At 39.4% G+C, this 14,403-nt stretch overlaps 3 protein-coding genes and 2 long non-coding RNA genes across 7 annotated transcripts; 3 read left to right on the forward strand and 2 right to left on the reverse strand.

The window, feature by feature from the left end:
• Positions 1–298: 298 nt before the first annotated feature.
• LOC122082392 (BTB/POZ domain-containing protein POB1-like) lies at positions 299–8,565 on the reverse strand. The gene is made up of 6 exons (XM_042649923.1): positions 7,984–8,565; positions 6,163–6,291; positions 4,955–5,076; positions 3,621–3,684; positions 1,765–2,044; positions 299–1,596 (listed from the first exon to the last, which is right to left on the reverse strand). Exons 1-6 carry the CDS (start codon positions 8,234–8,236, stop codon positions 783–785), a joined length of 1,662 nt encoding a protein of 553 aa, XP_042505857.1. The 5' UTR covers positions 8,237–8,565; the 3' UTR covers positions 299–782.
• Positions 3,695–4,802, forward strand: LOC122082393. Its single transcript, XR_006141306.1, has 2 exons — positions 3,695–4,134; positions 4,305–4,802. It is a non-coding gene; the product is annotated as an uncharacterized LOC122082393 (long non-coding RNA).
• A 1,128-nt stretch (positions 8,566–9,693) lies between the features above and the next one.
• Positions 9,694–11,516, forward strand: LOC122080880. The gene is made up of 3 exons (XM_042647758.1): positions 9,694–10,109; positions 10,901–11,033; positions 11,141–11,516. Exons 1-3 carry the CDS (start codon positions 9,952–9,954, stop codon positions 11,195–11,197), a joined length of 348 nt encoding a protein of 115 aa, XP_042503692.1. The 5' UTR covers positions 9,694–9,951; the 3' UTR covers positions 11,198–11,516.
• LOC122080879 lies at positions 10,612–13,438 on the reverse strand. Of its 2 annotated transcripts, none has more exons than XM_042647757.1 (8): positions 13,027–13,438; positions 12,760–12,929; positions 12,410–12,512; positions 12,165–12,281; positions 11,901–12,071; positions 11,674–11,797; positions 11,275–11,418; positions 10,612–11,189 (listed from the first exon to the last, which is right to left on the reverse strand). In XM_042647757.1, the coding sequence occupies exons 1-7, from the start codon at positions 13,306–13,308 to the stop codon at positions 11,291–11,293; spliced, it is 1,095 nt and encodes a 364-aa protein (XP_042503691.1). In that variant the 5' UTR covers positions 13,309–13,438; the 3' UTR covers positions 10,612–11,189; positions 11,275–11,290. The 2 variants fall into 2 exon arrangements, with proteins under 2 accessions (XP_042503691.1, XP_042503689.1); XM_042647755.1 differs by having other exon boundaries at positions 11,261–11,418; positions 13,027–13,437.
• On the forward strand, positions 11,674–12,755 carry LOC122080881. 2 transcript variants are annotated; one of them, XR_006140940.1, is made up of 2 exons: positions 11,674–11,814; positions 11,922–12,755. It is a non-coding gene; the product is annotated as an uncharacterized LOC122080881 (long non-coding RNA). The 2 variants fall into 2 exon arrangements; XR_006140941.1 differs by having other exon boundaries at positions 11,683–11,814; positions 11,916–12,755.
• Positions 13,439–14,403: the final 965 nt, after the last annotated feature.

Raw genomic sequence — 14,403 nt, forward strand, 5'->3', positions numbered from 1 at the left:
TTGATTCAGCCAAGAAAACAAATGGCAGGGTTGTAACCAATGAAAAGCAGAGAAGTCATCCCACTTAAACAAGAAAGTAGCATCTCTTGCGACGCAGCGCAGTTGGCTAGCGCGTAGGTCTCATAGCTAAAGAGTAATCCCGAGGTCGAGAGTTCGAGCCTCTCACCCCATTTATTTTTTTCCCAAGCATCCCTTCCACAATGTTAGGGCTGCGTTTTTGTGTCCATTCTGAATCCCATTTCTTCTTCATTTTCTTGTTTTAAAATGCATTATAGATCCAGAATCTAATCCGAAAATGTATTCAAAACACAGCCTGAATCAACCTCCTTTCATTTAGCCTAAAAAACATCACCATTGAGAGAAATCAAAAGGCAGAGAGACTCACCTTCACGGGTTTCGTTGGTTACTCGATTTCCAGATGAAAAATGGAAGCCTACAACAACTTTACATGAAACATCAAGACCTGTCTACCGCGATCAGTCGCGGGTCTCCATTTCAGAACATGAGCATCAAGGGCTTTTGATTACACATTAAATAACTTACTACTTACAAATCTCAATTTTCTTCCTTTAATTACATTCGGAACAAAGGGAATAACTGGCACCAACCCTGACGGCCTGACCCCAAGCTTTGCAACCCTTCTTCCACCAAAACAAATAATTTCCCAACACAAACTTGACCGGGTCAAAGAATTGCATCCACTGGATCCACCCCACCCATTGACCTAAACATCACCTGGCAAGGCTGCAGCTATGAAGGATGTAGTATGCTGCCAATCTAAATTAGTGCTTAATGGTGAGCTCCGCTCTGAGGTGGAGAATGCCATTGATGAAGTAAAGGCTGTCTTCAGCCATGAAGGATGTCCATGCTAAGCCAAACAAGTTTCTGTATCCAACTGCCTTCCCCCCTGTGAAAGTGTAGTTGCCTTTGTATTTGCTCACATACTCCTCCTTGGGCATTGACCTTGCCGCAAACTCATAGTCCACTGCAAAGCTCACAGAGCCCTTCTCCTGCATCCCCAAAAATAGCCCAAAGCAGTGGAACGAGCTCTGCTGATCCATATTACAGTGAGCTGATAAGAAGAAACCTTGCCCACCAAGGTGAAATGCCTGTGAATAGACTCTGCCTGATGGGAACAGGTTTGCACACTCCTCCCTCTTCAGGTCCAAGTACACCACACACTGCTGCCTTGGCAGCTCAAATTCCACCACCTTAACTGGACGGTACTTGTATGCCCTCTCCACAAAACGACGGTTGGTGGCAGCAGACTCGTCGGTGGCCAATAAATGCTGGCGGTGAGGGGCCTCAGCCTTGAAAAAGAGGGCTTCAAGAACAACTTTCGATGCCATGTCATGATCAAAGTCATTGCAGGTGAGGGCCTTCTTCAGCTTCCTGCAACTCATGCAAGGGAAGCGGATGAGGCGGCCCAGACGTGAGCCCAAGACCTCTCGTCGCTCCTCCAGCTTGGGGTAGTGGGCTCGGGCCCATTTCAGCACAAAGTCATAGACTGCATCCTCTGATGCCACCTGTAAATCATCACTCGACAGAACTGCCTCAATTCCTGCTAGCGGCAAGCTCAACACTTCTTCTTGAAACCTGCTTAGAGCAAGAAATAATTATTGCTGAACTCTTATTACAGATGATTAAACATAGAATATGCCAAGATTCAGAAATGAGCAGATGAAAAGAGGTCAGGCTGACTGGTGACATGGGAGAAACTGGGACAAAGAGAACAGAGTATCATGTTAAATGGATGGTACTCACTTGGTTATGTCCTTGTAACGTGCAGCAAGGTATTGCTTTGCTGTATCAGTCAAAGGTTGAACTGCTTCAGCCATTAAAACACTGGAAGGGAGCTCCAGATAGAGTAATGCTGACTCAGGTGTCATGGGGAGGGTCCTTAGTAGACGGCTGCAGTACCTCATGCATGAAGCCACCTCGAATTTGTCAGCAGCCATCAGAATATCCAGCAAAGCAGGTGCTGTCGTTGTTGATAGGGTATTGCTGTACATAAATTTAAGGAGCTCCATGAGAGCAGCTTCCTCTGTCCAAGTGGAATGATTAAAATTGTAGTAAGATTTCAATGTTCAGTCGCATATGCTTGCATATAGTTTTTATTAGTAACAGAAACCTTTATTTCCAAAGAAGAAAACAGCATTGCCAAAATAAGAAGTACCGTGCTTTAGTACAACAACAAGAAGAAGAATACATGGCCAAGCCCTTATAAACCCACAGGAGGAGGTACTACTCAATCAAAACAGGACGCGCATAAAGAGATTCCTATTTCCGCCTGTCCCAGGTAGGTAATTTACTGAATGTAACCTCCAAGAGAAACTACAATTCCTTGACTACAAAGAGATCTAGCCTTTCATAGTAAATGAATGTAGCAACATGGACCACTGTCTGGCTCTTTGGGCCAACTGATCACCTTACTGGAGTCTCCTTCAAAGTTAAGCCAACACCAACCAACTCAACCTTATCCCAACTTAATGGGGTCGGCTACATGGATCCATACAAAACAAAGTTAAGCCATTCTTTAGAGACACAAATCTCCAAGCCATGGATGGCAACCATAATCTCTGCTATGATGGGGTCAGCTGTACCAATGGGTCCTGAGAATATGAATACCTAATGAATCCGACCTTCTTCCACATCCCTAAGAACCCTCCTATACCGCTGGGTCCTGAATTACCCATGGAACTCCCATCAAAGTTGAGCTTAAGTAGAAAGCATAGGGATCCAATGATGAATAATGTGCATTGGCTGAACCACGGAAGAAGCCTCTAAAGACACGCATATGTACTTTGATATAGTGGCAAATGACAACGCAATAGAAAGAACTAGACCAACCAGTAACTTTGATGGTTCTAACCACCAGGTAAATCAGCCATAGGAACAAATATCACAGATTTCTTATGCAATGACCCCATGATCTCCAACAGAACTAATGGCCATTGATACCATAAAGCATGCAGGAATGTCTCCCAGGCCGTCGTAGGAATTAAGAAATCTAACCGTTCCAAAACTACCTGTATCAGTCCCATTGGTTGCCATGGCCCAAACAAAAGTCAAAAGACCACTAGCCCATCGTTCTATTGGACATGTAGGTTCTATTCACTGGTTTCTCATGTGGAACCTAGAAGGAAGTCAATCACTACCACTGGTATCGTCATTTATCCATTGACGACGACAGATTTATTCACCTTAGTTTCAGTATTACAGCAATCCCGTCTCAAATATATAGTGGATTTGGGTGCTCTACCCAAAATAAATCCTATTTGGCTATTACCTTCTCCATTACTATGTTCTTAAACGAAGGAATGCCCCTCATTAGCTGTGGCTTTCGTAGCAAATTCTATTTATTCTTCGACGCTTTGGGTTGTGGGGCTAACTCCCTAGCCCCAGTGGGGGGCAGTGACTAGCATTATAGGTTGTAGGTGGCTGGAAGGTTGCCATGAGTATTTAAGTTAGGGGACTGAAAATTGTTTTCTGTGCACCGGACACGTAGCTTAATGAATCAGCTGTGATACGGACGGGAATACATGCTACGAAAGAAAGGGTTGAGTCTGATACATCAACCATACTAAAAGAATTATCAAGCAAAGTTTTTTTGCACTTACCAGAGGCATTGATCCGCAAAGTTACATGTCTTTGTTCTGATTCTCTCATCCCATTTGAGAATAGCTATCAAAAATAATAAATAAAAACAAACATCAGAACAACAGATCAAATAATAATTTAGAAAGGACTAAAGACTAGAATTGGATGTGAATGAAGATTCCAGTGATATGGATCATTTAGCTTTTCGTGGGAAGGGTGTCTGTCTGTCATTTCTTCTCATTCTTCTATGAAGTGGAAGTTGGACATGATTACCAATTTCTAGTGTTTTTTCTCAGTTCTGCCTTCTATTATATGGAAAATATTGTTTAATCTCACGGAAAGGGAAAAAGATAAAAAGGTGCAATACGCCTTGTTTATCGTTCACGTTACAAATTTGCATTGTACATGTTTAGTGACTGTACACTAAAAAAATCCTTGTTTTGATTGTGGCTTCCTTTCAGTAGGGTCTGCGACCATGTTCGTTGCAGTCGCTGTGAAAATTTTTCCTGGTCTTATTCTCATCTATTGGACTTGGTACTCCGATCTCCTCTACTACTATGCCATGAAAGATTTCTTAACATATCCATAAGCTGATGATCACAGGATTCCATTTGGTTGCTACTTGTTAGAGAAGGCACATACATGTCTTGGTATTCAGTTCACTATGCCATCTCTCTCTCTAAATAAATTCCCCTCTTTTATAGGTTGCATCTGTGGAAAGCATGGTTGAAATGAGATTTGAGTCTTAAACTCTCTTGTGATAGTATTTTAACAGCTTTGCATTTCTTGCTGGGGACATTGACAAGCACTGGCTCTGGTGGGAAGGATAAAAGTGTTAATCCATCTTTGCATGGAAGGGATTTTGAACAGGTATTTTAGGTAAACTTCTGCATTAACTCCTGTTTTCATAATAGGGGATAGAGGAATGTTGTTGTGAAGATGGTGGAGCTACTTTAGATGGCACCATAGTTCAAAATTTCAGAAATTTATCGACCCTAGTTGACATGAAACCATTAGTGACTCGACAGGTTTACAAGGTTTCGGTTGACATTTTGACGACATGACTGTAACCGTTGAAATGGTCAAAATTTTTCTCAAAATTATTGAAATTTTGAATTGGATGACTGTAACAGTAAAATGGTCTAATCAATTGCATGATTTTCATGTTGGATGAATGTTATAAACCAACTCTTTTGATATTTGCATATTGCAGAGTTTAAACCAACTCTTTTGATTGACTGCATATGCAAATTTATTGTTCTTGATCCTCCAATTGGTCAAGTAATTGTTCTCTACCGGCTTAGAATTAGATTTTTTTTTTATTTTTTTGGTAAAAAAAGAATTAGATATTTACCTTATAGAAAAAAGGACTTTTTGCTGCTAAAATGGGAGAACTGATGTGTATGGTCCTGGCTCTCAGAACTGTTGTACAATCCATGCTCCAGGATGAATCATTGCTGTGTGCAGCCCCATGACCTATGAAAGTAATAAGATGTTTCAATATTTGCAGTACACATCCATAAGGTAATGTGGAGCAGAAAAATGGAATCACCATAGATCAACATTGATTTAAGAGTTCCGTTATTTTTTGGAGGCAACATCAAATCATTTCACTGCAAGTGCCATCTGATTATTTCCAATATTTAAAAGTCGCAATGACGTTTCAAGGTATCACCAGAGGTGCATCATTGGGAGGCAAACGGAAGAGATGAAAGAAGTAAAGATCATCCTGCAAGAACAAAGATCTTAACCTAAAGTCCCTACTTTCTGTTGTTGTGTGCTTCAGTGGGTAATGCAATATACCGCTACTGATGCCCAGGAATTCACTTTTATGTGCAAGCACACTAGAAGAAAATAAAAGTGAGCATAAAAAACAAGTGTTAGCACCTAAGGCAATGTGCCTATTCTGATATCATAATTTGGGAGAACCAAGTATAATCATCTCTTGGTCACGTCAACTTGCTTAAGTCAATCGATTCTCTTAGATCTTTTGATTTTGACATATCTTGGTAAAATTGCATGAAAAGAGAGCCATCACCTGAAGAATTGCCATAGGTGGCAACTTGATAAATGTTTGGAAACAGCCTCTACTCCAAAGCAGGAGGTAAGGCTGCGTACATTTGCCCCTCCCAGACCTTGCAGTAGCGGAAGGCTCGTGCACTTGGTTGCTTTTTTTTTTTTTGGCAACTTGATAAATGCCATTTCTCTTTTACACTTTAATATTTTCTTGAGTGAAAGATCAAGATGTAGTCCATTTTAATCTACAGTTCCTATTTCTCAAGTTCTTACTTTTTACATTTATTTCAGTTTCAAAATTCTTTGTGTGTACTTCCAATAATATGTGCATAGCAGTACCATCTGCCACGATATGTCTCTACACTCAAAAAAGTGGTTGCAGCACAGGAATATCAATTTCAAGTTAACATGGAGCTTAGAATGTATTTTTGCAAAAAGCATGTACATGTATAATGCAACTTCATCCAGACTAACAGTTATGGTGAACCCCACAAAAAAATAAAAAATGCAGATGAGAGATCACTCTAGTCAAGGGCATTCCAAAACCTGAAGGTGATTCTTCAATCATGGCCATGGCTTCCTCGTCTTGATTTTCATAGGTCACACCATCCTCTGTATCAGGCTGGCCAATGTTCAAAATCTGCTCCTCCGCAGGATACACAAAAAATTCCGTAGCTGGAGTTTAAGAGAAAATGGGTCTATAATCAGTTCTGCAATACTATTCCAAGAATGTTAGGAGCATTAAGTATGAGTATGCATAAAAGTGAACAGCCTCACTATTCAATCTGTCAAAAATAAAATGCCTCATAGATTTCACAGGGCCAGAGTTCTGGGAAAAAAATGTTATATACTGTTATAAAGGAAGTATGAACTTATCCTTACATTCTAATGATGATAGTAACAATATCAGCAGCAACAATAAAATAACAAGGTCCTTTGATAACCTACATGGCTACAATATACTAGCATAGGGATGGGTTGCTTGTTATTTTAATGTATAGTCTCTCTAAATTTATTCTAACTTATGATAGAATACCAGAGAGTATCCCATAAAGCATCTTCCACAATTTCATTCATGACACAGACTCACAGTCAAACAGTACTTAGAGACCATAGACCACTACAGTCAGTAAAGTGGATAAAGATATATTTTGGGACCCCTTCTCACCTTTTCCCAAAAAATAACCCCCCCCACCCCCAACCAAAAACTCTTATGATTCTAAGTTTAAAGTTTTGTATGCAAAAGATTTTAGAGCTCCAAGAACTAAGTTTTCAAGGGTAGCTATGAAATAACAATGACGACAAAGAGATAAAAATAAGAGATCATTTTTGCACAGAGATTGACAGGATGTTCTCTCCCATTATAATCTTGACCATGGTTTTCCACTTCCTACCTCAACGTATGGATGAAGCTACAAATAGAGGGGGAGGGGGGTTGCCCCATATTCTCTGTTGTAGCATCACCAATATGATTATTCTTATGTTAGAGAGAAAGAGAGTGAGAGTTCTCTTTTTGAGGGCTGCAGTCTTCTTCAATTCATATTTATTCTTCAGTAAAGAGTTAATTATCTTTTTGTTTTTTAACTCTCTTTTACCTTGCACATGTCAAGCAGTAATTTTGAGTGATGGGTGAGTAATTTAGCACCTTAGAATCTTCAATTTATAAACTAAGAAATTCATCCACGAGAAGGTTATGACCATCTTCCATATTGCAGGTTGTTCTTCAAAGGATTAAATCCATGCACAATTAGACCTATAGTGGTGAAGCCTAAGCAACTTCTAGGGTGCATAGAATTCAACTTGCTACAAAAACTTCTCCTACTGCGCAATTCGAGCAATTTCTTATCTCGTTTCCAATTGGTGACCTGATCCTGAGGTCCAACAGATTTTTTAGCATCATATTTCCAATATCCATATACTTTCTTAGACAAGTGGCTGACTTTTTCTGCCATTCAACTGTAAGGGGCATAAATTGGTAACAAAGACTAGCAAATTGATAACGAAAGAACTGTAAAATAAGAAAAATGTAGAGAAAAAGTATTGTCAATAATTTGCAATGAGGCCTTCGGTCGTAATTTTTCATGAGCCCATTCAGTTCTATTTACAGAAGAAGCTACGGTGGAAAAATATGCACTAAATGGACGAAGTTTTGAGCTGTTCTTTCTCCAATTTCAACAAAAGATGGAGGGGAATACTCTTAAAAACGTAAATTTAAAACGTATCCAAGCCCAACCCGTGTGCGTCATCACGAACCCAAAAAATTGTTCACAACTGGATTATGTAAAACACGTTTTAAGATTCAAAAACAAGAACAAATTAATTAAATAAACAAAAAAAAAAAACATTAAGACAGAAGAAAAGGCTAACCAGTTTCCTTCTTGATCTCCTCCCTTCTTCGCTTCCGATTCCTAGCCCAATCACCGATGGAGTTGCAACCCTCTCCATCAGATTTACTCTCCGGAAGTCCTGACATGATCTCAATCCGAAGAATTCGGTCAGAAAAATTGCTATCATTAAATGCAAAACCGAAATCGCCCTCGGTGATGGCATGAAAGCCAGGAGGAAAATCAGAATCCATGATGGTTCGATGATCGAATAGATCTGCTTTGGAATCTTTCATGCTCTTCACATCCAAAACTGTCACGATCAGAGTTGAAGAAGTCGAAGAAAAATAATAATATGGAGGTTAGTGCAAGAATTTGAAACGCTTACTCTAACCTAAACCTAATCTTCAAGTCCCTAATTCTGTGTATAGATAACTATGAAGGTGGAATCTTTTCATAGAAATCTATCTATCTACCAATCAATCTTAAATTCTGAACTCCCAACAGAAAAATTCGAAGAAATTCGAAGTGCAACAACAGAAAGGAAAACCGAAGCTGCCGACCTTAACGGCTAAAACATGAACCCTTTTTGAGATTTAACTGCAATTCCGTCTACTGCTCTTTGTCACCCTCTATTAACATGTTCCTATTTTATTATTATTTTTTTAAGATTATTAATATCCTCGTATTTTCATTTTCATACTTTAATATTAAAAAATGAAAAATATTAAAAAAATGATTGGAGAAAAACATTATGACGCGTGTGCTAGACATAAAGGGAGGCAAAATGACAATAAAGATCATCCCACTCTATAGATGTAAAAAATCCTATGCCCTTATTGATACTCCCGCGCATATTGTGATTGGCCTGCACTTTGGCCTGTACTGACACAAGAGCCATGTTGCTAAGATAAGGTATGTAGTATGCTAGGGTGTTACCATCTTATGTTAAAAATATTATGTATAATATTGCTTCGTCACACGGTACCAGTGCGTTACTTGGTTTCACTTGCTTAGTTTGTGCAGAATGACTAGGAAAAATGTTGTGTGAGAAAGATAAGAGACTCAAATTTCTCTTTTCAACTTTTTTTGCCCCAAGAGAAGTAGTTGATGGTTGGCTGACCAATAGAATAACTTTCCCAATCAAAGCCTCATCTAGAAAGTTTAATGAATCGAATAGTTGGAGTAGATGGGAGCAATTGAATGGAAGACATTGAATTGCCAACCTTTGCTTAGAGTTTCCTCCCCATTAAAAGCTTTGAGTTTATTGATTACTGGTTGAGACCTATTATCTTATTCAAGTATTACCCACTCACCCTAATAAAAGGCTCCTTGCCCCGAGCAAGCAACTTTGAAAGAAATCTGTCAACGAGCACTTGAATATTTGGCATGTGGATTAATGATATGAAATATATGACTGGAAACTCTAAAAAGTAAACTAGTTTATTAACTATATGTCAAATTTTAGAGCCTAATTCATTCAAACATATCCTAAAAAATTTCCATGTATTGATGTACACCAACTGTTTTGGGCTAATTTGAACTAGGGTGTCAATTTCCTAGTCAAAACGTGCGAATCAACCAAAACGATTGGTTCAATCCAATCGAACTCTTATTGGTTTGGTCTTGAATTTTATGAAACCAGATAAAACAAAATGAACCGGTCCAATATATTCAGGTGTCCGCATGGAGATTCCTTTCCAGGCTGCTCGCTTAGAGAACTTGTCCGTAAACCCTCTGGGGGCTATTGCCTTATTGCCTTCCTTCTGCAGTACCATCTCGTGTTCCTTTTGACCGTTTGGCATCTGGTTTGATTCGAGTTCGGAAGCATCGAAGCAACAAAAATGACAGAGGAAATTTGGACGCAATGGTATTATTTGAAATCCACCCGCTTCGCTTCGTCTCTCCATTGATGCACTGGTTGGGGATTTCTCCTTGAGACGTGAAAACCACAAGAATCCATTGCGTCTGTCATCGTGTTTGAGAGAGAAAGAGAGAGAAGTGGCCGTTAATGGCTTCGTTTAGATGGATTCTTCAGCTCCACAAGGATGTCCCTCGAGCTACTCGTTTCTACTCAGAAGGGCTGGATTTCAGCATCAATATATGTACCCTTCGGTGGGCTGAGCTCCAATCTGGTCCTCTCAAATTAGCGTTCATGCAATCCAATAGGTACGTGTTTACAATTTCCTGAAGTTCTTTCTTGATTACTCGCCCCCTACTTCAAGGATACAAATCTGGACTGAAATTTCGCTATTTTATGCACTGTAATTTCTGTATACTGATTGTTGTCTTCACCTTAAATGTTTACCCGATTCATGGATTAATGGTAACACCCATGAGCCAGATTCTGATGCCATTCTTCAAGGATTGAAAATTTTCCTAGAATTCTTTGGGGCTTTCTCATGATTGAAAGCGAGTACAAGGTTTCATCTTGATAATATTAAGTGGGAATCCATCCATGATCTTAGAGACTGATAAACACACTCTTTTCCACATATGAAACCACAGGTGATATTGAGAAAATTTCCCCTCTTGTACACATGCCCTTAGTAGTGCTAGCAAAATCCATTATAGCAACTTAGTTAAAGCATCAACTGGTCAACAATTGAGATTAGTATAATAGATAAGATTAGACAAAGGGAACCTACATAACTAATGTTTGACATGGATATAACATAGGTTCGCCCCCTCTCCAAACAACGTCATACATGAAGTGTTTTCCATTGCATTATCAACATGGCCAAAATAAACAATGAAGCGCACTGTTGTAACATAGCTGGAGATAATGCTGGCTTCAAGAGTTCTATTAACTAGAAGCAATAAGTTCATAGTTTCCTTTTCTAGTTTGTCTTTGATTATATGGTAAGATGAATACAATGCTTATTGTAAAATAATGATTCTCTATCAATGCCCTTGGGTTTTTTATTTTGCTCGTCTTAGCCCTAATTCATGCTTCACAGTGGCCATGTTGTGCAGAATGGATACTCTTCACTTCTGTCCTTCACTGTAACTGACATTAACAGCACGGTAACAAAGTTGATGGCATTAGGAGCAGAACTGGATGGTTCCATCAAATATGAGATTCATGGCAAGGTAGCATCCTCACTTCGACCAGTTTTATGCCAGTTTTATGCAATCATTACTGTCTCCTCACAAAAGATTCTGATGATTGAACACAACATGCTGGATTTGCACTGCAGGTTGCAGCTATGCGATGTCTTGATGGTCACATGTTGGGCCTATATGAACCTGCATGAGAGAATCAGGGGAAGTGGGTGCATTTGAACAAATGACCAAACCAGGCAAAATTGTTTATGAACCTTGTAGGTGAGACCTTCCATGGGGGCATCTCAAGATTTCTTTGAAGACATTGCAAATGCATGAGAAACTTCTCCCTTCTTTGGGTTCCCTTGAATTATGGATAATGTTTGTTCATCCAAATCAATCAATGCTGTGCATAATGTGTAGAGTGTTGGACCTGAAAGCATTCGGGCAAGTTGATAAGGGTGTAAGCAATCTTGAGAAATTTTATGAGGGGATTAATTGAATCATATATACAATCAATATACTCTATAAATGAAAGCCCAAACATAGAGTGACGCATACAGGGGCTTGATTAAACATTCAATGGCTTAAGCTAGGAAATTTTCTTCTCCAAGAATCAACTTGATTTGCTGATAGTTACAATCTGAACAACCTGATAAGCCTGTTAGATTGATGTGCACATTAGTACCTGTCATGTAGATGGGGTATCTCTCATCATCCACATCTCCAAGAACTGAGAGGATATCAGCTTTAGACGGTTTTGGTAGTTGAGCTGCTTTTCTTTCCCTGCTTATAGAGTTCTCATCTTGAACCTTTGGAGAAAAAGCAGGTCAGTAGTTTTAACCTATAAACTTATTTATTCTGTCCATCAAACCATATTTCTGCCTGCATGCCTGCATTAAATCATCCAAATACCTGCTCTACTTGGAGGTGAAGATACATGTTTGCATGGAAGAAAGGCTTCATCCCAACCTCGTGAACCGAAACTCTGTTCCTTGATGCAGTTTCAACATTCAGGATCTTACGTTTTCCCACATCAACCAAATTATAGCTATGGCCAACTGAAGCTTCTGATAAACGAATTCGCTGAAAGACCCAGAAGCCATGGAATCAAAACCAAGCAGACAAGCAGTATATATTTTATGCTCAACTTGAAATTTTGATTTACAAGCTGCCTACACTCAGTGCATCATCAAGGCTGGTTGCTTCAAGCAGATCTCGAGAAATAAAGTTCCGTGCAATGCCACCAGGCACAATTTCACTTTCAGATGGAGGTACAGAATTTAGAGTGAATGCCTGAAGGAACAGTGTATAGAAGGATCTATATTCAGTTAAAAATTTTACTCTATGAGTAGTATCTCTGGTAATTAACCATTACTTGCTTCCAATGAAGTTCCATATGAATCAAGCAGAGGTGACAGTACCATTCCATTGCTGTTGAATCCAAATGCACAACTTGGGAGTTCGCCAGCATATGTGTAAGCAGTGAACTGTAGTCCAGTTGACAGTCTTCCCTTGATCAGATACCTGCGAAGGCACAGTACAAATTAGTCGAAAGCTCTTGCCATTGATTTGTAACAGTTGGATCAGCCAAAACATGCAACGATTGTTGGCTAATTATCTCTCATCCTATGTGTCTAGAATCACATAGTGTATTAGTTAAACAAAATGGTCCAGCTAAAAACTGTTCTGGTTAGTTGATATTATTATCTTCTTTTATGTTAGCCTCTGAACTATACACCAATCCAACAGTGTTTATGAGTTGAAGCATTACGTGTGGCCAACCAAAGCAATATTAGCATCCTCATTGTGTGCTGCAATGGCCATGGAATCATTTACAATGAGAACATCAGAGCAATCATCTGAGGTCTCCACATCTGGAACTGTTATCGCTGTCTTTGGGAGAAATGGGAGCACCTCCTTCCTGAAGTTCAGTAGTAATATCTGTGTTGTGAACAATTTAAGAGTGACAGAATCAGTAGGGATTGGAACATAGGCCATATGTGAATGGAATTCATTGTTATTAAGTTCCAAAGTGTACATGGAGAAGAGGCACGCCGCTCCCATCTGCAGTTCCTAACAGCTCATCCCAGTACCTTGGGAACTTGCTCTTGTTGGTGTGAGAGAGTGATCTGATGAGTGGCTGAGACTGAGGGGAGTGGGCATAGGGAAGGAGTTGGTGTCTAAAGATGAGGTCTGTGGCTAACCTGCTCTTTATGAGGTTGGAGAACCTCCAGCCTATGAGGAAGCCCATCTGGTAAGCATCTTCACAGGGTCCCACCTCAAACATCTCCAGCTTTTCTGCCCTGCTTGTGCTTCCCATGGCTGAATTGCTCTTTCTGAAGTTCTGTGTTTCAACTTTCACCCGCCCTCCTTCCTATCCTTTTTTCCCCTGTTTGTGCTTGTGTGTGTGTGTGTGTGTGTGGATGAAAGAACTACCATTACCACCCAACAAGCATCTTATCCTTTCTTTCTGTTCACAGCCCTGGGCCCCAATAAAAAGTCATGTGTCACCTACACAGAAGCCCCATCAAATGGGCCAACAAAAAAAAAAGGTTTTCCTGCGGTGAAGGAAATCCTTCAGTGGAATGTTATAATGATCTCTTCAATTTATACATGTTTAAACTATCTTCTTCATTGTTCTAGGAATCTCATTCAAGTGTTGAAACCCATGAATGAAGAGGTTCTCTTTTCATTGTGGGTGATGGAAAACTTGATCCTTTATTTAATATCAGAGGTTTCCGTTCTCACTAATTTTCTGTTTTTTCAATTATATAAGTAGATATGCATGTTGTGAGCCATTTTCTATTGCATATTGGAGTATAAAGCAGAAAAGAAGTGTGTTACAGATATAATGAGAGCTTATCTCATCTTTTCTGTTCAGAAAAATTTCAGTTTACGTTGAACAATTATATTTCTTCTTCTGTTTAATAAAAAGTTGAGGGGTTAATAAATTAACGAGAGTATATTGGTATTGGTATTTTAGACGTCAAGCCAATAAAAAAAAAGAAAGGAAGAATTTGATGGCATCGATGTATCATATAGGGATCTACATCTTTAATGAAGAGAGAGAGAGAGTGAGAGGGAGATAATTTAAGGATATCTATGAAGAACAGTGATTACAGGTAACAAAAACCTACTATCCTATTCAAGCCATGTGAGACTTAGAGCCTACACCTACGTAAGTGTCTGTTGAGATATGGGCCGGCCTTCTACCCAAGGATCCATCTTCAGTCAGTTTTCGCAGTTCTCAAGACCCATATAAATCTCGCCACGTTGAAGTACTGTCCATATACAAAGTGGGCCTTTATACCACCCAACCCGTAATGATTCTATTTTGTGCTTTCCCTAAAAGATAAAAGGCTCTCGCGTCTGGCAGATGCATTTACAGTTTTACCATTCAAGATATTTGAATCTG

The sequence above is a fragment of the Macadamia integrifolia genome, chromosome 6 (genome assembly GCF_013358625.1).
Source record: "Macadamia integrifolia cultivar HAES 741 chromosome 6, SCU_Mint_v3, whole genome shotgun sequence".
Lineage (NCBI taxonomy): Eukaryota > Viridiplantae > Streptophyta > Magnoliopsida > Proteales > Proteaceae > Macadamia > Macadamia integrifolia.

Excerpts from the sequence above, each read along its gene's own strand:
- LOC122082392 (XM_042649923.1), bottom strand. The coding sequence starts at position 8,236 with ATGAAAGATTCCAAAGCAGATCTATTCGATCATCGAACCATCATGGAT. Across the intron at positions 3,685-4,954 it reads AAAGTCCTTTTTTCTATAAG|CTATTCTCAAATGGGATGAG; the intron begins GTAAATATCTAA and ends TATTTTTGATAG. Across the intron at positions 1,597-1,764 it reads CGTTACAAGGACATAACCAA|GTTTCAAGAAGAAGTGTTGA; the intron begins GTGAGTACCATC and ends TGCTCTAAGCAG.
- LOC122080879 (XM_042647757.1), bottom strand. The coding sequence starts at position 13,308 with ATGGGAAGCACAAGCAGGGCAGAAAAGCTGGAGATGTTTGAGGTGGGA. Across the intron at positions 12,072-12,164 it reads GCCTTGATGATGCACTGAGT|CGAATTCGTTTATCAGAAGC; the intron begins GTAGGCAGCTTG and ends TGGGTCTTTCAG. Across the intron at positions 11,798-11,900 it reads TTCACCTCCAAGTAGAGCAG|GTTCAAGATGAGAACTCTAT; the intron begins GTATTTGGATGA and ends TTTTCTCCAAAG.
- LOC122080880 (XM_042647758.1), top strand. The coding sequence starts at position 9,952 with ATGGCTTCGTTTAGATGGATTCTTCAGCTCCACAAGGATGTCCCTCGA. Across the intron at positions 10,110-10,900 it reads GCGTTCATGCAATCCAATAG|TGGCCATGTTGTGCAGAATG; the intron begins GTACGTGTTTAC and ends CATGCTTCACAG. Across the intron at positions 11,034-11,140 it reads AATATGAGATTCATGGCAAG|GTTGCAGCTATGCGATGTCT; the intron begins GTAGCATCCTCA and ends TTTGCACTGCAG.